The sequence below is a fragment of the Xyrauchen texanus genome, chromosome 11 (genome assembly GCF_025860055.1).
Source record: "Xyrauchen texanus isolate HMW12.3.18 chromosome 11, RBS_HiC_50CHRs, whole genome shotgun sequence".
In the NCBI taxonomy this organism is placed as follows: domain Eukaryota; kingdom Metazoa; phylum Chordata; class Actinopteri; order Cypriniformes; family Catostomidae; genus Xyrauchen; species Xyrauchen texanus.
Window position 1 is genome coordinate 22,258,741 of NC_068286.1, and position 23,467 is coordinate 22,282,207.

General features: G+C 37.9%; 1 protein-coding gene across 1 annotated transcript in view; it reads left to right on the forward strand.

Moving 5' to 3' along the window:
- Positions 1-23,467, forward strand: part of lmo7b (LIM domain 7b) — a 73,432-nt gene that overhangs the window by 44,449 nt on the left and 5,516 nt on the right. The window contains 6 exon segments of the mRNA XM_052137107.1: positions 1,548-1,707; positions 4,392-4,563; positions 9,402-9,491; positions 10,763-10,977; positions 11,727-11,782; positions 11,898-12,017. Of these exon segments, the coding sequence (XP_051993067.1) occupies positions 1,548-1,707; positions 4,392-4,563; positions 9,402-9,491; positions 10,763-10,977; positions 11,727-11,782; positions 11,898-12,017 (813 nt within the window).

Sequence of the window (23,467 nt, forward strand, 5' to 3'; positions counted from 1 at the left end):
GCACATAGGATAAAGAACATTTAATTTCAAAACCATGGGAATTCATAGTAATTCCTGTGCTGCTTAGACCGCATCCACTCTTCTGGGATGGCCAGTAGTTTGCCCGGCCATGTAGTGCTCTTTTTCAGGATGTTGGTTGCATAAAAATTAACGCTTCTAATATACTCAAGCTTAAATATGCCATTAACCATGGGCAGAGGGCAACAGTAATGCCTCTTTCATTAAGAGACTTGAAGTGCTTTAGTTTACACTTCATCAGGTTGTTTCACATCCAAATGAATGTAAACCAACTGGAAATGGAAGTGGAGCGTAGTTCTAGCGGGAAGGCCAGCAGTTGTACATCATCACATCATCAGCTGGGTAACGCTTAGCCAATCGCACGTAAGCCAATGCTTTATAAGTCCGCTCACAATCTATCACATTTCGGTGTGCTAACACTGCAACCTCCACTTCCCCACCACCACCAGTTGAGCCCTGTCCCGCAGGGGCCTACGCCAAAGAGAGAGACATCACCTCCCATTTTACATCTATCAAATAATGGCATCTCAAACTTCACTCAAGCCTGCGTGTCTTCCCGATAGAAATGGAAGTGGAGCGTAGTTCTAGCGGGAAGGCCAGCAGATGTACATCATCACATCATCAGCTGGGTAATGTAGTAGTTTCTGCCAATTTTGTGAAAAATCACTCAACATCTTTGGGGTTTTGATTTCAGAAGAATAGACTTTATTATCATACCATAAAGCCGAGTTGCCTGCAGTGAAACCACAGTAACAACTAATGCATCTTTAGGTTTGGTTCATTATATACAGTCCTCTAACGAGGTGGGGCTTACACTTTTTTAAACATGCATTATTTATCATCCTCTTCATTGACTCTGGTCTGACCATATTAAGAAGTAACAGAACCACCTTTGGAAGAGATCAATTCTCCCAGCGGTCATGAGAGCCCCCCAAGTAATGCTATTCCTGTTTTTGCACATACCTTCAACTGTCACACATATGTTGAGCACACATTCCATCATGTCCACAGGCCTTTACACACACAGTACTGCATGTTTGCCCGTCAGACATAACTGTGGTACAAATCAACAATGTTTTCATTGATTACACCTGATTAACTTGATAAAAATATACTACAGTAACTCCTAGCCAATCGCACATAAGCTAATGCTTTATAAGTCCGCTCACAATCTATCACATTGCTTTTTCGGTGTGCTAACACTGCAACCTCCACTTCCCCACCACCAGTTGAGCCCTATCCCGCAGGGGGGTAGGCTCCTCGCCCCTGCCTCCTATCTCCGGCAGGACATGATGTTCCGGGTACAACTCCCTCGGACTGCCGGACGGGGCCTACGCCAAAGAGAGAGACATCACCTCCCGTTTTACATCTATCAAATAATGGCATCTCAAACTTCACTCAAGCCTGCGTGTCTTCCCGATAGAACTAGATTTACATTCAATGTGTCGTATTGATCTAGAAGTAAACATAACTTTTACAAATTATTACAAAACCTTTCAGTCTAGCTGGGCTTTCACCCCAACACACAGGAAGCCCAGCAGAACTGTGTGGTTTGCAGATGGGTGATGAGATTGTGGCACTGGGGGACTGCAGGGTGGATAATATGAATTATGAGCAGTTTATGGGCAGTATGGACACAGCACAACAAAAGGGCTCTTTACTGATGGACATTGGATGCCATGGCCAGAACGGTGAGAGTGGGCAGACAACAATTTTGTAAAATCAAACCTTAGCCACAGCTAAGTTGAAAATGTTTCATAATTAAAAAAAGATTCGTTTTTTTTACAGAATGTAATTTGAAATATTTGTGTACTACAAACATAGGATTGTCTTGAAGACTTTCACCATGCAAATCAAATATTAATATGCTTGAAGTACTTCTTTAATCAAGCTTTGGGTTTTTGGCTCCCAGTACTGTCAATTGTGGCACACTTAAACAACTCAAAATTAAGAGTACAACATTGCATATATATACACAGTGGAATCGAAAGGCAGAGAAATAATTTAGAACCAAGTTGTTGTAATGATGTGTGTAAACAGGAGAAGGCAGACTGGGGTGTGGATCCAAGTGCGGCTTTTATTGACACAAAACAAAAGAAACCAAACACGGGAACAAATAAAAAATCCACAATGGGAAAAGGCAAACCAAATACTGGAGGATACAGAGGGCGGAGAACAACAGGGTAACCTTGGACGGAACAGACAGGGAACAGGGTAACCACGAGAGAGCGGACAGACTGACAGGGAACACGAGCAGCGAGAGTGAAATCAGACAAGAGCGTGACATGGAACGTCAACAAACGACAACGGGAAGGGGAGAAAGCGGGGTTTAAATAAACAGACAAGGTAATGACAAAATAACAGACAGGTGCGGACAATAACACAGTGATCAGGGCTGGGAGTGTGATCCGGGAATTGTGGGAAGTGCAGTTTCACACACGGACAGTGAGACTCAGGGCGGACAACAGGGAAAATGTGACATGGAACGGGATCGGTGACGGGTGAAACGGAAAACACGGAGCAGACAACAAGGAAACATGACATAAACGTGACTAGTGAGACAGAGAACACAGGGCAGATAACAGGGGATGGTAACAGTTGTTCAGTTTGGTGTTTGTACTTTCATCTGTATATCTTCTGGCATGATGCCTTCAGCTTTCATCTGATTGTAGATCTGCTCGCTGAAGACAAACATGAGCTGAAAACTGTTGCTATTCCAGAATCATATGCTTTATCAGTTGCTTTTCTGTCACTGTGGGAAGTCTGTCTGTCTGTCTGTCAGTCTCGCTGTCCAGTCTCAAATGTATCCGAAAGGCCAGCAGGTTCACTGATTCTCTCTACTGTGCTAATAGTCTTTGCTTCACTTTCATCAGAGGGAATAATTATCATATTTGAGTACCCCTTCATTTCATTAACCTCTTCTCAAGCAAAGATCACAGGCTTACAGATATAAAAATATATGACCCATACATCCATTATTCCACTTAGGTGTGGGCGTAATGCCTTTTAAAGTAATGAATGGGTAGTAATTTCAATTAAACATTTTAAATTATCATTTCTGCCATGGTTATGCAAAATGCCATGGCTTGAGTCTAATTACTTAAAGGGATAGTTCACCCAAAAATGAAAGTTCTCATTATTTACTCATCCTCATGATATCCCAGCTGTGCATGTCTTTCTTCACCCAGAACACATTTGAAGAAAAATAGAAAAATATCTGAGCTCAGTAGGTCCTTAAAATGCAAGGGAATGGCGATTTTCTCATTTTGAAGCTCAAAAAATTAAAGAAAGTTAGCATAAATGTCATCCATACGACACCAGCTGTTAAATGAATGTCCTCTAATGTGACACGATCACTTTTGGTGTGAAAAAGATAAATATTTAAGTACTTTTTTAACTCTAAATCATGCTTCCTCTCAGCAGCGGTACTTGCGTGTGACATAATTGCATTGGCATTTGAAACACCCAAGAACTGAAGCAAGTGCTTCAAGGCCAGAAGCTGTTCACAAGTGAGAATGAGGAACGCTGTAAAGAAGTTTAATTGGTTTTGGTTTAGATCTGTGTTTATCTGTTTCTTTACTCACTGTGTTTGTGTGCTTATACTGGATGTCTCAACCGAGTGGAGAATGTGAGATTGCGTCTGTGAATGACAATGCAAATAAGCCTCTCTTGAAGCTTACTGGAAGTGCTTGATTAAAGTTGAAGTATTTAAATATTTATCTTTTGTTCGCACCAAAAGTGATGGTATCACTTTAGAAGACATTAATTTAACTGCTGGATTCGTATTGATGATGTTTATGCTGACTGTCTGTGATTTTTGGAGTTTCAAAAGAGAAATTAGCATTTTAAGGAACTACTGAGCTAAGATATTTTTCTTCAAATGTATTCTAGTGAAGAAAGACATGCACACCAGTGATATCAATTCAATAATTAAAGTAAAATCATTATAGAATTTTTAGTTTTTATGTGAACTATCCCTTTAACATTTAGAGAGAAAATGGGAAAGAGTTGGAACTGACCTTCCGCTCTTTGTTTGCAATTTATGACTGTTCAAATAAATAATCTATTATTCAAATGGGTGACAGGCCATCTAATTTCCTTGACTTTCTTTCTTTAGAATAAGTCAAAGCGACTTACTCTTCCATAAAAAGTGTTTTTTTTTACAGTATCAGCAATTCTTTAAAGACTATTTTAATATAACATTTTACTTGTCATCCACCCTTAAGTGCAACTTAAATTCCCTTGTTTTTACAATTTATATTTCACGGAATGAAAATCTAATTAATTGAATACAATCCACTAAACCATTAACAAGGCCATTTAACATGCAACCTGGCATCTCTGAATTGCTGATGTATGTTTTGGGTTCTGACCGACTGGGGCATTGGCCACCCTTCCCTCCCGTACAAGATCCATAAGACCATCAATTTGACCAATGCCAATTCAACACTTTTAGGGTGACCTGAGACTATGTGTCTCAGCACAAGCTCAAACTCGCCAGCGGAGACTGTGGCTGTTACGTTAGCAGGCGGAGGCAGACGAGGAGTGAGGATCTAAATGCGGGTTTATTATTAATCAAAGTGAAAACAAACAAAACTGGAACAAATGAAATATCCACAGGGGGAAAACTGAAACTAAAACATGAAAACATTGAAGGTACACGGACTGGATGAACACGGCAGGATGAACATGGCAAGACAGGCAACAGAGCAAACATCAGAACATAGGCAGAACATCAAAACATCAGAACCTTCAGAAACAACGAACGACAAGGGAATGGAGGAACAGCGGGGTTTAAATACACAGAGACATGATGATAACAAACGACAATCAGGTGAGAGCAATGACACAGTGATGAGGGTCGGGAATCATGGTGACGGCGACACGGGAAACACGGGGCAGACAACCAGGGATCGTAACATAACCCCCCCTCTGAGGAGCGGATTCCAGACGCTCCTGAAAGAGAACAAAAAATACACAAAAAACAAAACAAAATCGTCCAAGGAATGAGGGGGGAGGGGGGGGGGGGGGCAGGCAGACCAAGGAGAGCACACGGGGAAACCAGACAGTCCAAGGGGGCACAAGGGGCAACCAGACAGTCCAAGGGGGCACAAGGGGCAGACAGGCAGTCCAAGGAGGCACAGAGGGCAGGCAGGCAGTCCACGAGGGCACAAGGGGCAGACAGGCAGTCCACAGGGAGCACAAGACGGGGACTGGGTCAGGTGGCCTGGGAGCTGGCCACAGGGCAAGGACAGGTTCAGGAGACCTGGGAGGCGGCCACAGGGCAAGGACAGGTTCAGGAGGTCTGGGAGTCGGCCTCAGGGCCACAGCCATGGGGAACTCCGAGGGCGGAACCGTGGTAGGCAGAGCCATGGAAGTTTCTGGTGGCGGAGCCATGGAAGACTCAGGTGGCAGAGCCATGGGTTGCTCAGGAGGCGCAACCGTAGAAGGCTCTGGAGACGGAGCCGTAGGAGGCGAAGCCGTGGAAGGCTCAGGAAGCGGAGCCTTGGGAGGCTCAGGAGAAGGAGCCGTGGAAGGCTCAGGAGGCGGAGCCGTGGAAGGCGGAGCCATGGAAGGCTCTGGGGGCAGAGCCGAGGGAGGCTCAGGAGGCGGAGCCATGGAAGGCAGAGCCGAGGAGGCTCAGGAGGCGGAGCCAAGGGAGAAGGTGGCGTAGAAGGCTCTGAAGGCGGAGCTGAGGGAGGCTCGAGAGGCGGAGCCCTGGAAGGCTCTGGGATGGAAGCCGTGGAAGGCTCGAGAGGCGGAGCCCTGGGAGGCTCAGGAGGCGGAGCCCTGGGAGGCTCGGGAGGCAGAGCCCTGGGAGGCGGAGCCCTGTGTGGCTCAGGAGGCGGAGCCTTGGGTGGCGGAGCCCTGGAAGGATCGGGAGGCGGAGCCCTGGGAGGCTCGGGATGCGCTGGCTCTGGGACGGTCGCGGCTACAGGCGCTGGCTCTGGGACGGTCGAGGCTACAGGCGCTGGCTCTGAGACGGTCGAGGTTGCAGGCACTGGCTCACTGACGGTTGGGGCTGCCTTCGATATAACGACGGCGGATGGCCAGCGGGCCGGCTGCGGAACGAAGGCGGTAGGAAGGCGGCTGCTGCTTTTAAAAAGCGGCTGCCGCCCGCGGTGCGCCGTCAAACCTGTTTGCGATAACGCCATTCTGCCGATTCTACTGCCTCCAGAGCACCGCCAGCGGCCCGCCGACTCATTGCTATCTGGGTATTTGCTTACCTCACTGTCCAAGAGAATTGGCAATTTCTCTCCAACTCTTCTCTTTCTTCACCCAGTTGTGGTACAGTTCAGATGAAATATCAAATATGCACTGATGCTCCTGCCGATGTTCCACACATTTTTCCTCTAATTCTTTGGTCCAATGAGACTTTCTTGATACCGCAGCCATGATAGTTGATGTTGCAGGACTCCTTCAACTGAAACTTCCCATGCCCCATTTCTTGTTCTCTCATTGTCTGTAGGTCAATGCTGCAGTTGTATTCAGTCAAAACATATTTCACATTGTGCGATTTGGAATCAAAGACTGGTCCAAATATTTAACATTCTAGATATTGCCGACACATCGGAGCTTCTCTCAAATTGCATCTTTGATAGTTCATAGTACATTGCGATCGTCGCTTACGGAAGCGAGCTCCGATTTGCCTATGATTTCAGGCTTTTGTCGGCGATCTCCACAAAACTGTCGGCGAGCGAAAATCGGGCTTAAAATCATGTAGTGTAAACTTGCCATAACCTGCTCCGGGGCAGGTTATGTTCTTGGTCAGAGATCTCATGCAGATACTTGACCAATCAGCTGTGAGCAAAGTGACAGTCACTCCTCCTGTATCTCTCACTCCAATTTAAACAAATTTTAAATAAACAATTTTAGATATCCACAAAATCAGCTGTATATGATCATTATTTAATTGCAAGAAATATATTTTCGGCAGTCTTGCATTTTATCTTAACACTTTAAAGTTTTTCCCAATCATGTTCCCACACTGGCAAATTACAAGTAAAATGGATTAAGACAATGCATATCAATAATGATCGATCGATTTTGAAATATGAAAAAATTTAATCACTCCCCAGTATAGATGCATCAGAAAAGTGTGAATCCCAACCAAACAGCTTTTTTATGGATTGTCAGATGCCATGAACATAGATACGGTATATTTCACTTGAAGTTCAATAAAAGCACATTGGCACACCAAATACATCTTTATTGTGTGTCATGTTGCTAGAAAGAAAGAACAAATAAGTCTCATAAAAACAAATAAGTCTCATTAATGCATGCCATCTGCTAATTTTCCAGTTGCTCATGTTTTATTATTAAATGGCATATTAATTTATAATCGTATTCAATTATATTAAGCATATTATTTAAATTAATATTAAATCCTTTTTAATTATCACTTAATTGATTATATTACACTATTGATGTCACTTAACCCTGATGAAGCTTGATTGGCTTTGGTGGGTTTTGTCAATCTAAAACTAATCCTGGAAAAACATTTTTGGTGAAATGTGGCATTGAGGATTTTGGGGCGCTTTTCAACTGATCAGGCTGAGAGACTAGCTAGCTGACCAGCTAAACACCAGCTTGTCCCTGTAATAACTGCACTGTAAGTCGCTTTGGATAAAAGCGTCTGCCAAATGCATAAATGTAAATGTAAATATAAGCATGTGAGTGTGAATATGATGAGCGCTCACTTGATCATGGTGGGTTTGGTTACACTTTAATGACATGTGTGCAGGGAAGGTGTGTATGTCAGAAAACACTGAAAATCTTGATCAGATAAACAGGTTACAGTCTTGGGGAAACACTACTATGTGTAAATGATTCTAATTGATAATCTCTGTGCACCCCTTATGTTTGCTAGGAGGCACAGAGTCTGACATCTCCGATTTAAGTCAACACTCACAAGTAATTAGTCTTTAACAATGGTTTTGGATCCATTAATATTATATTATTTTAGTTTTCTTTTTCTGGTAACAGCTGCAGGTTCCCGTCCATCAGTTCATGGGATCATCACCAAATTGCTCCTGGATCGTTGGGAGAAGTTGCTCTTTCAGGACGTTTTGATACCGTTCTTTATTCATGGCAGTGTTTTTGGGCAGAATTGTGAGAGAACCCACTCCCTTGGATGAAAAGCAACCCCACACATGGATGGTCTCAGGATGCTTCACTGTTGGCACGACACAGGACTCATGGTAGCGTTCACCTTTTCTTCTCCGAACTATCGATTTTCCAGATGTCCCAAACAGTCAGAAGGGGGCTTCATGCACCAGTCTTCTGCTGTCCAATCCTTGTACTTCCTGCAGAATTTCAGTCTGTCCTTGATGTTTTTCTTGGAGAGAAGTGGCTTCTTTGCTGCCTGCTTGATCCCAGGCCATTGTCCAAAAGTCTTCGCATCACTGTGCGTGCAGATGCACTCACATCAACCTGCTGTCAATATTGAACAAGCTCTGCACTGGTGGTGACACGATTCCATAGCTGACTCCTCAGGAGGAGACGGTCCTGGCGCTTACTGGACACTCTGGGACGTCCTGAAGCCTTCTTCACTGCAGTTGAACCTCTCTCCTTCAAGTTCTTGATGATCCGGTAAATGGTTCTTTCAGGTGCAATATTCTTTGCAGCAATTTCCTTGCATTTGAGGCCATTTTGATGCAAAGCGATGATGGCTGCATGTCTTTCTTTAGAGGTAAACATAGCGAACTAGAACACAATGATTGGAAGCACTTCTTTCATCCTTTTATACTGTAGCAATCAGTCTGCTCTTATAATCCAATCAGAATGATAGAGTGATTTCACCTGACTAGTATTCGTTCACACTTTCCCAGGTGCTGCTGATATGATTAGTGAAATTATGTAATTTTGTGCCAGGGCCATAAAGCAGTGAAAGCTTTTTACAATTATTTAAAATGCATCTGATCACTCTGCACAATAATCTATAAACAATGTGAATCAACACCACAACAACTGAAGCAGAAAACTTTGCGAAACACTATATTTATTTCACTGCCAATACTTTTGGCAATGGCTGGATGCTGGGCACTTGTTGGTTGCTTTTCCTTCTCAATCCAGTCTAACTCATCCATTGCAAAGACATGTTTTTATTTAAGATGTACCTTTTGTGAAAAAAATTGTTGAGGCATAATTAAGTTTTTATGTGAATTTAACAAATTATTTACACAGTTTTCTGTAATTAATTGTGATCATGGTACATTAAAAAAGACATTAAAATAGTCATAAATAGATTTATTTTTTGTTTCAAAGAACTTGCAAGAAATTGAATAGTCATCATTTATTTTAATTATTTAAATGTCATGGTGGTATTGACCAAAGAGATAAGTTTGATTCTGTGTATATATGTTTGCAATGGTGTGTTTCAGGAGAAGTACGATCATGATCAGGAGAAGTTGGAGGAGGAGTGGAGAAGAGCTCAGCAGGAGGTCTATGGAGCGGAGCACAGGGGTCCTGAGGTCAGAAGGATGATCAGAATTTAAGAGACCTGGGATTACTGCCTTCCCTCTGTCTTTCTATTCAAAATCATGTCTTGAAGCACCGGAACCTATCAAAACGATCACCCAACAATTTTAAAAAAATTTAATCAAACTGTCAACCTTTGTAGCTCAAAATGTTAACATCTCTGGAAATGAGCAAGCAGATATTGCTGCCAAAAAAGCGGTAATTTTGGCCAATTAATTTATTGGTCTTTGATCTTTGCAAGTGATAAAATTTCAACATTTTCATGCTGTACTCTGTTTATTCCATGCAGGTATGGTTCATATTTGTTCTATCTTCCAATTCTAATTTTTTACAGTATTAATTTTGTATCAATTTATTTTGTCTCTAATTCATGATGAATTCAAACTAGCTACTGGAGGATAAACTGTTTAGATGAATGTTAGTTACAATTTATTTTGCCTAAATATTGTTTGTAACTTGTTTTCATCCATCTTATTTTTTATTTGAATATTACTATCATTGTGATGTTTGCTGAGTCTGCTTTGAGAGCGCTGAGGAGAGGTGATAAAATCGCAGAAGCAACATTTTCATGCTGTACTCTGTTTATTCCATGCAGCACCATCTATATGTTCCTCAAACAACAGCAGCAAAAAGAAAAATAAACTCTCCAAATCAGCAGCAGTTCCAGTTGTCCTGTGTCTTCTCTCAATTACATAACGCAACGCAGATAGTAACAGTGGTCAAAAGTGGGCTGGTTACACTGGCATGACCTTACAATCAAACAAACAAGCATCATTATGTCTTTATTTACAGACCATCTGAATATGTACATATGTAAAACATATTACATTTTATACTGTTTTCACCAGGCATGATACAGAACGTTCCTAATTGTGTAATTTGACTGTCCACACTGCTTAATCGCTACCAATTAGAGTATATTGGATGTATACTGCTATGTATAATGGGATGTTGGATCAATAATTATTTCACTCTGGGCAAGACTAAGAAGTGTGATGTTGCCGATATGAAAACTTAGTGACGGACAAAATGTACTGTCACCTGTCACAACCATATCCGTTTGGGACAAAAAAAATGTATCACTTGAAGATTAATTGTCACACATGGTTAAGACACAGTGTCATACTTTTAGACTGTGTTTTGTCTTGTCTTTGATGTACCATCACTGTAGATGGTGGTTCTATTGCTTTAACTCTCAGCAGCCATTATAAATGGTAAATAGAATAACAATGCTTTTTTGTTATTTTCCTTCTGCGAGAATTAGGAGCAGAAAACCCCTGATGTGCTGTCCAATGGAAATGTCACACCTTATATTCCACCTCCCTTCAACCAATCTACTGCTCCCACTTCAGTGGCACCCAATCAGCATATAGAGAAGGTGGGGATACCACAAAACAGACAGACTGCTGTGCAAATGGAAGCTAGACACCATTCACAGAAGGCAGAAATGGAGTGTTATTCAACCACAAAGAATCAGTGGTAAGAATTGAGACACTTGAGTTGGAAAATAAGCTGCAGCTATTTTATGCTGTTACAGGAACAGTACACCCAAAAATGAAAATTCTCTCATCATTTACTCACCCTTATGCTATTCCAGATGTTTGACTTTATTTCATCTGCTGAACACAAATGAAGATTTTTAGAAGGATTTCTCTGCTATTTTGGTCAATACAATGCAAGTGAATGGGTGCCAGAATGTTGAAGCTCCAAAAATCACACAAGTCAGAATAGAAGTAAGTGTGTTTTTGGTGATTCGCATTGTTCATGCATAGCGCCCCCTACTTGGCAGGGAGAAGAATTTCAAGCAAAAAGGACTTAAATATTGATCTGCTTCTCTTACACAACTATCATATCACTTCTGAAGATATGGATTAAAACATTGGAATCAAATTGATTACTTTGATGCCTTTATGTGCTTTTATTTTTTTAAATTTTGGCACCCATTCACTTGTATTGTATGGACCTACAGGACTGAAATAATTTTTCTGAAAATCTTCCTTTATGTTCTGCAGAAGAAAGTCATACACATCTGGGATGACATGAGAGTGAGTAAATAATAATTTGTTTTTGGGTGAACTATTCCTTTAATGCTGGTGGTGGGATTTTTTTTTTGGAAAACTTGTTTGCTGCCAATTATGGTGCATAAATTATACACTACACTTTAAATGTGTGACTTTGAGTGCCGTTTTTAGTACTGTTTATTTGATTGATTTCTTTATTTTGTATAGGACAAAGTCAAAATCAACCTCTACTCTTGAAGGCCTTCACAAACAAGATGCAAAAGGTCTGATTGCTTTTTGTTTTGGTTATTGGTATGAGTTTCAATGAGTTGAACTATACCAGGTACCACTCATTTCTTTAAAGTAATTTTCTCGGACATTTCCCTTCATTAACTGCAGGGAGTGGTAAGAAGAAGGGGCAGCTGTCACAGGCAGAACAGGAACGCCTGCAGGCTTTCCTGGAGGAAATGAGGAAGAGGACGCAGCTCCTCACAGACAGCAGCTGGATCCGCCAGCGTGGTACCAGCATCAACAAAGAGTCCATCACATTGGGAACATCAATCAGAAGGTCCTTCTGTGGGAAAAAAAAAAACGCCATTTTGCTTTTATTACCATTTATAAAATATTCATACATTTTCTTTGTCCTTCTACTGTTAAGATTCTACTACTTCTGTAGAAATTAGAAGTTTGCATTACTTCAGCAATAATATTTAACAAGTAAATCCAAGAAAATAAATGGAATTTCAGTTATTTTATCATGCGAGTTGAAAGAGACCACAGAGTGCTACGAGAGACCTCAAACTAGCACAGTGTAGGACATTGATTGCCTGGGACAATGGGCAAAATATGCATTTTAGTGGTCATTATACAAAAAATATTTGACCACAGAATGCTGGAATAGACCAATCCGATTCAAGTATTCTATAGCAGGGGTTTCCAACCTTTTGATGCTAAGGACCCCTAAATGTAATAATCTGTTTGTAAGGAAACCCCTATGTAAGGAAAAGTGTAAACATGATATTATAAAGACTTATTTTTTTGAAAATTGGTTTTCAAATATCATTGGCTTTTATATTGTCATTGTACTACAGCAAAAATGTGTAATTATATTAATATATTGTTTTATAGCAACTTAACATAGTATAGTAAATTACTACTCTTATGTCTTACAAACAAGATACAACAGTTTGGGGTCACTTGCCTGAAATGTTTCTCATGATCTTAACCTTTTGATCTGAAGGCAATAGCTTAAATGTTTAAATTAGTTTTGTAGACAAAATATAATTGTGCCACCTGTTACGAACACCGATGAGGGCGTCTCTCTCCCTGGCCTCCGGAGATCGCACTCGCCCGAGTACTAACTGCCCTGATTGTTCCCAGCTGTTTCTCATTACCTCTGTCTATTTTAACCGTGCCTGTGAATTCCTTCCTCGTGAAATCTTGTTAGCCCCGGCCACATTTCTGAGCGTGTTTACTTCTAGTCTTGATTATTCAGTGTACCTACCTAGTCTGTTTTCCCCCGACCTTGTAGTTTGCCGCCTGCCTAGTTTATCTCTGCCTATCTCGCTGCCTGCCCTGACCCTCTGCCTGTTCAAGCTAATAAACGCTAATAAACGCATATGGATCCCAACCATCCCGAGTCTTCATCACACCACCATATTAATTTATTTAATTACAAAACTAAAATAAAAAAATAAAAAATATATATATATATATATTTGTTTTTTTAAAATTGATGATTTAGACCGAATAATCAAGAAAATCAGCCAATAAGTGCCCGACAGATGGGAACTCCTTCAATACTGTTGAAAAAGCATCCCAGGGTGATACCTCAAGAAGTTGGTTGAGAAAATGTCAAGAGTATGTCTGCAAATTCTAGGCAAAGGTTGACTACTATGAAGATGCTAAAATATAACATAGTTTTGATTTATTTATTTATTTATTTTTTGTGAACATAATTCTCATAGTTCCATTTATGTTATTCCATAGTTTTGATGACTTGACTATTATTCTAAAATGTGGGGGGAAAAAACATAAATAAATAATGAATGAGTAAGTGACCCTATACTTCTGAACGGTGGTGTATATGCTGAAATATGCCAATACTTTTTCTTCTGTTTTTATTTCTAACTGCCTGACAATACAATACAATAATTGTGAGTAGACTAAAGATTTTAGAATGAAATGGCAATAATGTCAAATAATTAGGGCTGTCAATCGATTACATTTTTTTAATCAAATTAATTACATGGTGTCCCGATTAATTAATCGCGAGCCCCTCATATAATGATGAAATAATTATACATAGTTATCTTTAAATATTTAAATATATATATATATATATATATATATATATATATATATATATATATATATATATATTTGAAAACCCTTGTTCTAAAGAGCCATGTAATAACTATTGGACATTTTTTATTCCCAGAATTATAACTGAACAATTGCAGCATGTAACATGCAACTTACTGAAGACCTGGGACTACAAAGTACAATACCAGAGGCGGCGGCAGCCGATTTTGCCGGGGCTTCAGCCCCGAATGTTTTGAGTGTAGCCCCGAATGAATTTTGAGAAGTTGACTGACAAATATGAAACCGGACAATAGCCTATGTAAACCCCCGAAATCATAAGATGCCTTATTTCATTGTGTTTTGGCTTTGCACATACTGCATACAGCCTGTAAAAATAGACATAGGCATAATCTAGCCTATAGAATAAGTTTGCTGTCGGTAGCCTATGGGCGACTCCATTTCTTCCTCTCTGTTGAATATGCAGCAGGTAGGGGAGGAGCTGACATCAACTTACGTTACTTAGTGTCGAGTTAACAGCAGTTAGCAGGAAAGACAGCAAAAATGAAGCAAATGAGGCTTTGGGGATTTTTCCGAAAGAAGTCAGTGGGTAAGAATTCACATTTGTTTTTGTCCTTAAAGTCTAAAGATCATCATCTGGCTGGCTTTCACCCACAGTAGGCTAAACCTCAAGAAATCCACTATGAAGTAATGTTACAGCTTCTAGCCTCGTGGTTAGCGCATCTGCCTCTTAAGCTGCAGACTGTAGTTCAAGTCCTGTTTGGAGCATACTTTTCTTGTTTATCAGGTGTTGTTTTCTCTAAGGATAACCAATAAGCATTAGCATAAAATGTATGTGTGACTTGTTTTGTGATATTAGTTTGTAGTAAATATACACTTTGATATGATTAAATGGTTTTGTAGAGGGTAGCAAAGATGTGCCAGAATCAGGCATGGAAACTGGTAACAATTAATCAGTCACTTTACTTTAGAGAAAGTTAAAAGTGAAACATTGTTTATTCCAATGATCCTAATGAAAGGATTTTGACAGATGAACATGGATAATTATATACAGTTCATACTTGTGTTGTTCCAAAACTTTGACTTATTTTTTTCTTATATGGAACAAAAAAGGAGATGTAAGTCAGAGACTGAGAGTCATTTACTTGCATTGTATGGCAAAAAGAGCAGCGTCAACGTTCTTCATAATTCCTCCTTTTGCGTTCCACGGGTTTGGAATGACATGAGGGTAATTAGGGGAGAGTGGGGCAAAATGTTTTACATTTGTTGTCTCCTATACCAGGACAGGTTAGACAGAGGTAAAATAAATGGAGCTACCTTTTATTTCAAGGTGTCTGCTATCACTTGATATTATAAAAATGAGCCTGTGACAAAGCCACAAACATATGGCCTTTAAAACATCCATTGGGCCAACTTGTCCCAGGTTAGGGGCAAGCTGCTTCTGGTCAGTTAGATGAGCCATCTGGGGGTAAGTTGACCATTGGAAGTTTTCCAGTGATACATTGGATGAAATTCCACAAATTATTTTGTATCTATTATCTATTTATTTATTAAAGGTCCACTCATTAAATTTTGTTGCTTGTTTCATCTTGGACTTACAATGACCCTCTCCATGTAGATTTAAACAGCTTTTATTATGTTACTGAAGTGACTGGAGTCTTCATCTCATGTAAGTGTTTGTGATTTTATACATATGTTTCAATATTACCATTCATTTCTTTAGAAGTAAAACTTTTTTTAAAGAGGATAAAATTACTGAGTGCACCTTAAATTATAATCTACTTTTACTCTTGTTTCCTTTTTAACACTAATAATAAAATAAATTCCTAAAGTCTTTCCATAAAAAAAAAACAAGACTTTTAGGTCCTCTTTTAATTGCAAACATCATAAACAGAACAGTTTATTAGAAAAACATTTTTATAGTAAAATGTTACTCAACTTTTCCCCCAGACTGTTTGGTTAATTTCGACCCAAAATTTTCACTTATGATTGGCCATCTCAAAAGTCGGAGGTGGGCATTTGATACCGCCAGACTGAACCTAGTCAGGTGAGGGAGCATTTCAATACAAACAACGTTTCCATTCACTCCAAACAAAGCACAACATTATGACATGCACTATAAGTGAATAGAAAAATCCCTTTTCTTCCCTGCCAGCTAGACAAAAACAGTAAACTAATTCTTCATATTTCGTCTAATTCTGCCTTAAATCCGTTTTGGGGTATGTATAACATCTGTGTGCATCATAATGTAATTCATTTGTCAAATGTGAGGATCTCTTGTTTACTTGCAACTATCTACTTAAAAACAGATAGCTGAAAGTATTTTAATAACTATAAGATACAATGCCAAATTTCGGCAGGTTCTTGATAATAATCATATTTTGGAGTCAACGAAATTGAATAGGCAGAAATGTGCTTCGTAGCTTTTATTTCCTTTCATAATGTAATGTATTCAGCATAATCGCCTCTTAAGAAAAGAAGCAAAAGTACAATTCAAGTTTTTGACATCACAACAGTAAAACATTTTTAATGTCAAATAAAAGTAGGTGCTTACATTTAGTCATTTAGCAGACATTTTATCCAAATTGACAATCCAAATTGACAAATGAGACAAAACCACTGATTTATATATATATATATATATATATATATATATAACTGGATTGCTCATATAATTCTAAACTGCCAGCAGTATATGAAGCCACTGGAAGTGCTCTGGCGGCCATCTTACTGATCCTATAGTATATTTTTCAATATTCTATATGTTTCTTATATATCAAAATACTTATATGAGTTTCCTGGCCTTTGTGTGACCCAGGAGAGAGCATATGAGGTTACTAAAAGTGCTGATGCTGCAGAGGCCACAAAGAGCACCCAGCTGTAACAAAATAATGAGACTAAGGACCTTGAAGATAGACTAAAGCCAAGTTTCTACCAGTAAAAAGATATCAAAAGGCTCTGTGAGATAATGGTGGCAAATAGTATCCATTGGTTACAAAAATAACAAAGGGGCACAGAAATGAGGTAATGCCAGATAACAAACTGTATAGAAGAGGAGGTTTTGGACTAAGACAGTCAGAACGGACAGCTGGTCGGTCTCATGTTTGTTGGTGTTCAATAAACTACAACTTTGGCATCTGGAACTCAAGACTCTGAGAGTTTTCTTACAACTTAGAGAGATTCATCGTGATATTCCACGACATATCTTTGGCGCTCAACTCGTGGGGCTGGCATTGAGGTCAAGGGGCAGAGGTCGCTGGTGGGACGGCTTGCACGATCGCACAGAAACACCGGCGCCAGAAACTGAGGTAAGCATCTTTGCTTAAGGTGTTTTTGTGTGATCTGTGGTAGCGAGTCCCGGTAAGTGGCTTCCTAAGACTTTTGCCAGTCCGGACATAGAATAATTTTAACTAATTGGCTAAAATAGAGGCGAGTTCCAGATTTCAAAAATAGGGGGGTGGGATTGTTTAAAGAGAGTTTAAGAAAGTTTATTTGAAGAAGGTAGAAAAAGCCTGGGGGTGAGTCGAGAAGCGACGCGCATGAAAATTCCCGGTTAGGTGCATTTATTCAAGGTTTTGCCAGAAGAGTGGCTGAAAATCCTGTACAGGTGAAAATCCTAACACGGGTGGAGAAGTGAAAATTCACGCAAAATTCCTCCAGGTGTTAGATTAAGTTATTTATTGCAGTGTTTGACGGAACCCGGACTGTGCAGAAAACGGGGAATTGTTGAACTATGTGCATGTTTGAGATAATGATTAATGTGCATGACTAACTATGTTGTTGGTGCATGTGTGCTTACGGTACTAAATGCGCTGTATTTGTGTTTATTCAAATGCATGATTACAGTGTTGATGATGTATTGTGTGCAGAGGCAGAATTATACAGAGAATCAGGTGCACAAAGGAAATGCTAAATGAGAGCAAAAGTGGAAAATGAATTGAAACAGTGAATTGAATAAAACAATTGTTGAAAAAGTATAAAGACGCAAAATGGCACCGGCTTCTCTGATATCTCCCTGCCTTGCTCTCGCTCACTGGTCAGCTGAACGGACAGCTCTGTGAGTGAGGGGAAGGGGAGATTCAGAAGAGAAAAAATATAATAATTGGGAAAAAGATAAAGAAAAGGCAAAAAGTTTTCCATTACAGTGAACAAGACTAGAGAAAAATGCAGAGACAAGCGAGTTTTGTAAAGTTGGAGATCAATGCAGATCTGAAGAGTGGGAGAGAGAATTGGAAAGAGCTGATAGAGTTAAAGGGAATCAGCGATCATTTTTGGAAAGAATCAGAGTACATAGATTACGCAGCGCAGAAGAGAAAATTAACTGCAAAAAAGAAGGAGTTAATGAGAACCTTAACTGAAGTGGTGAATTTAGGAGAAATAGAACAGGAGTGGCCATTTGTTAACTGGTTGGATGTTGCGGTTAGGAACATAGATCCTAAATTATTTGTGGATCACATAACTACACTCTGTAAAACAGGCCATAGAGATGAGATAGATATATACAAGGGACATTTGAAAGTGTCAGTCAAGGAGGTGAATATTCCTTACTTGAAATCTGAAGTGGCACATTATTGGGAAACGTTGTTTTAAGAGGGCAGACTTGGATAGGGAAACATAGATATGCATGATATAAAGCAGAATGCAAAACTTAAGTGTGTATTGCTAATATAGACATAGATAATGATGCATTACTTATGTGAAAGCAATGTATTGCTCATGTTGAAATACATATGTAATCAAAAATGAAAGTATAATGCATGATAAAGCAAATAATTAGAAAAATGAATGCATTAGTTTAAACACTTGTGACCATGCTGTATGTATAAGAAATAAGTAATGTATAATCTTATTATCCAGTTTAGACTTTGTACCCAAGATGTATGTATAAGTAGTATGTGAGGTATAACCATGTTTTAAGAAAAGTTTTGTAATTCACAAAATAAGATTATACTAACAAACATAAAGCACGAATAAACAAATAGTTGGTTTTGAGAAGAAATGAAGTGAAACCATATAAGCAATAAAAGAAGGAACATAAGCAAATAATAAAATAAAAGAATAAGAGAAAATATAAGTTAAGAAAATAAAGAGGATAACAAAAAGAGTAAAAAGAAAGGAATAAAAGATAATAAATAAATATAAGGGGAAGAGATAAGAAATAAAAATAAGTATAATAAATATATAAATAAGTATTAGTAGTAATAAATATTTAGTTTATTTAGTTGGATGTTATCCAGAAGTATAGTTGATAAGACTCGGATAAATGAGCACAGTTGTTGATTTTTTCATTCTCTCTCTCTTACAGTATGCTGGAGACTGAGTGCTGGGAAAGAGAGAAGGGAGGGGCTGCTAGAGTGAGAATAGGGAGCTGTAAAGGGAGGGCTTTGAGCAGGCACAGAGATACAGAACAATACTTTTTTTTTTTCCTTGTCTCAGTTATCCTCCTGAAGCAGAAATAATAATGTGGAAATAAGATGTTACTGAATTTGAGAGGAGACTAACTGAGAGGAGAAAAGAAATCGAATTAAAAAGATTAATAATAGAAACACAGGGAATTAGTGATCATTTCTGGAGTTATGAACAAATTAAATACAGTCAAAAATGTTAAGGTGATTTTTAATAGGGAGAGTAAAGGAGAATTAGCACCAATGTAGAAATTGTCTTGAACAGAGACCCAAAATGGATGTGACCTCTGTGGGTGGAAGTACATGAGTTTTAATATAAAAAGAATTAACAGATATAGCAATCAACCACTGTAAATAATGAGTGTTTTTTATGGAAATAAAGGAGAGGGATAAAAAGAGGAGAGCAAAAGGAGGGGCAGAAGTAATAGGTTTTTTTTAGTATAATATTTTTTGAGAGCTCTGTGTTTATAAAGGCCTTGTGTTTGTAAAAAGTGTGAAAGGTTCTGTGTTTGTGAGAGAATCTGTGTTTTAAAGTATGGGAAGTATGACTGAAGTGTGATTGCGTATGGAAGTGTATGTTATATGAGCCCTATAAATATCCATCCAGATAGAGAGGTTGATCCTTTGCTGCATAACTAATGAGGAGTATGTATGCAATTTACATAAAAGAAAATCTATTTAGACTATTTTCATCAATATAAGAGGCAGAAGAGATCTGATGATTAAAAACAAAGAGGGCACTTAATAAATATTATGATTGTAGAATTAAAACCAATGATAAAAATTATATTTGTATGTCTGTGTAAATGTGTGTATGTATATGTATGTATTTATAAGGATAAATATAATACAGTATAAACAAACAAATAGCTGTAAAACAAAAATGTGCATGAAATCAAAAAGTTAACCCTTAGCGGACTGGACAATGTTTATTCTTGGGCTGTTCTTTTCATGTCATGAATGAAGCCTGATGTAAGATTAACTAAACTGAGAGGGAGCAGCTGTTGAATGGACATGTGTCAGATCATAACTCCTTTTATATCAAAGTGATGAGTAAGAATATTTAGATTATAAAAAGTGATAACTTTAAAGTGATTGAATTGCATTTGGGAAATCACATTATCTGGACAAACAATAAAGCTTTGAGTCGAGTGTATTGCGCTAAACTAAAGTCAAATAAGTAATTGTATTTTAAACCAAGGTTGTATTTAAGATAAGTGTTGTTATATTAAAGCAAATGGCAAAAGAGGACCAAAGATATGATAAAATAAGAAAATTATATTTTGTATCTTATGCAGTTAAACCTTAAATGTGAAAACTTCACATTAATGTGTCCATTTTATGTTCTGTCTGGTCCAGTTTATGAGAGAATAATATTTTAACATTATTAAATTAAACACAAGAAAGTTGTTTTTGAATTTTCTATGATTTTAAAAATGTCTGGAGAACAATTTAAATGTGAGTGCAGCGTTATCGGTGTAAACTTGATCAACCAACAAAAGATAGGCAGAGATTTTTTATTTTTGTTAGGGACTGTCTGATGAGGGCACTGAGGATGGCTTTGAGGGGAAACAGGCCTCTCTTGATGTCTTCAGACAGACAGAAAGGGGCCCCGACTTTAGAAAAAGATAGAAAGCAGATAGATAGCTATTTTATTTTAATTTTATTTATTTTTGTTTGGTATACACAGAATAGGTCTTGGTTGATCGTGGATACACTGAGAAGCTGCATTTGAGACTAAAATTAAAGGAAAATAAATTTAAGAATGATTTGGATCATTTAAACATTGGTCTTGGGGGCGGGTGAAGCCCATGGAGAAAGGTTAAGATTAAATTGAACATCATAACTTCCTCATATATGAATGTTAATAAGTTCATATTCATGTGTCTATTCTGTGTTTCACTTGTTATTATTATGTGTGTTGTTTCACTAACTCATTCTGGAACTAGTTTCTCACCATTGTAGACGGCTGAGAAAGATGATTTTATAGAAGTTACTAATGCTGCAGGAGGAAATCCGGACACAAAGAAGACTGAAAATGATGTGATTGATCTGATTGATCTTCCTGCGCTCATTACTGCTGGTAATCATTATTGATTTGCCATTTATAATATGGATTAAAATTTCTCTGGAAAAGTTGATTTCAGTCTTATACAATCACTTTATGATTTTCCAGAATGCCATCAATGAGTTCAATGCCCGTGTCTAAATTGTTCTGAGGGTCTAAATTTAAATCCAGCAGCTAACCACTGAATTATTGATTTGAAGAGTAAATATTACAAACATATGGCAAAGTTATAGAGTTACCTATTGGATTGGTTACTCCCCCAAATTTTCCAGAGAGTACCCTCATAATAAAGGAAAAAAAAAAAGGACCTTAGTGTGTGCTATAATGTGCTGATTGAGTGTCTATTTCTATTACTACTATTTTAGTTTGCCATAGTTAATACATGAAAGTGTAATTTTAGAGGTATAATAGTGATAACTGTTAAAAGATGATGAAACATTTGGATAAAAAAAAAATAAATAAATAAATAAATAAATAATGTAAGAGTCATGAGAAATTAAAAGTACGTAGTGTATCTTACTGAGCAATTATTTCAAAACACAAGAAAAGAGATATGTTTTTAGATATGTTTGTCTTTAAGACTTTATTCTGTTTAATCTTTTACTTTTCTGTTAGTTTAAAAACTTGATTTATATTATTTTATTAGATAGAATGGAAGTTCCTTCACCTGAGAAAGTGTAAGAAATGGAGAAAGTAGTAATAATAAATTATTACTTAATAATAAAAAAGGGATTATAATATATTAATAATAAGATAGGTGTTGTAAATGTAAAGCTCTGCATGAACAGAAGGCTAAACATAAGTTGTATTGATTATATAGAGAATGTCGAAAAAGACATTGTGTTCTGTTTTATTAAAGATTAAAAGGTTATTTGTATGTTGTTTGAATGGACAGAAGAAAGTAAGATGAGAGTAGTTTTTGTTTTTAAATGGTGTGAGATGAGAAAGTTTGAAAGCAGTTAATATAATCAGTTATTATAAATATCACTATTTTTACTGTTGAAGAATAAATTAAATGTATTATTGTGAAACAGTGTAATGCCCCACTCCTCACTCTCAGTCTAAAATTGATAAGTGTCTGCTTGAAACAGAAACACAAGAGCAGAATTTGAAGAAATATTCATAAGTGTTTTATTTCATTTTATTTTGGTTTGATTTTATTGTTATATGTAAAATGATGTGCCTTGACAATAATGTTAGATAGAGTGATATGAAGGAGTTCAAACAGCTCTCCTCATCAATGATTAAAGATTTTATATATTAAGAGGGCAATCTAAAGTTAAGGGTTTATACTAAAGAAAAGAGATTAAGTTGAAAATTCATCTGAAAGAATAAATGTAGGTTCAAAAACTATCTAGAGACTATTATTGAATTAAGGTGATGTTTTTAATTAAGCTTCCTAGAAGCTTGAGAGGCTTTGTTCTGATGTTAGTCCCCACATAGTTTTGTGTAACATATATAATATTGTGTGTTACCATTGATTAAATAAAAAAACCAGATGAATGATCAATGTAAATGGCCCAATGCAACAGAAAGACCAAACTGGGAGGAAATTGATTCCTCCAATGATATGTTATATATTTGATAATTTTTTTATTGATTTAATACTCTGAATTACTCTGATATAGTCTGAAACTATGAAAAAAAGCTTAGCTTTCAGGGAAAATTAATTAATGTGATACAGACATTGAGAGTCCTTGGGAAACAGGAGGAAATGAAATGTATGTGATAAGTGAATGAGTAGGGAGTTTTAAGATAAGGAACACCTGTGGTATTTTACCTCCTCTGTGGAGAATTATAGCCTTTTTGTGAATGACCATGAAAAATGTTGTGTATAGATACTAAAGGGATGATCTAATGTTTTTAATTGGAACAAAGTCAGGCTATGCCTGGCTCCTGCCTGGAGGAGGCAGAGGACCCATGTGTTATTTAGTGCTAGAAATGAGATGCAACAAATGTGTGTGTGTAGCAAATGACTCTAATAAGGGAAATCATTTAATATATTAATCAAATGAATGCAGAAAGTAATGATTGTTAGTTAATATAAAACATGTAACCATATGAGGTGATTACAGTGTTCTTTATGCATAAAATGAAATAGTCATACTGTTGCCATCATTGAAGCAAGTTAGGACAGGATGACCCGCTGAAGGAGAGAAGGTGGAAAACAATTG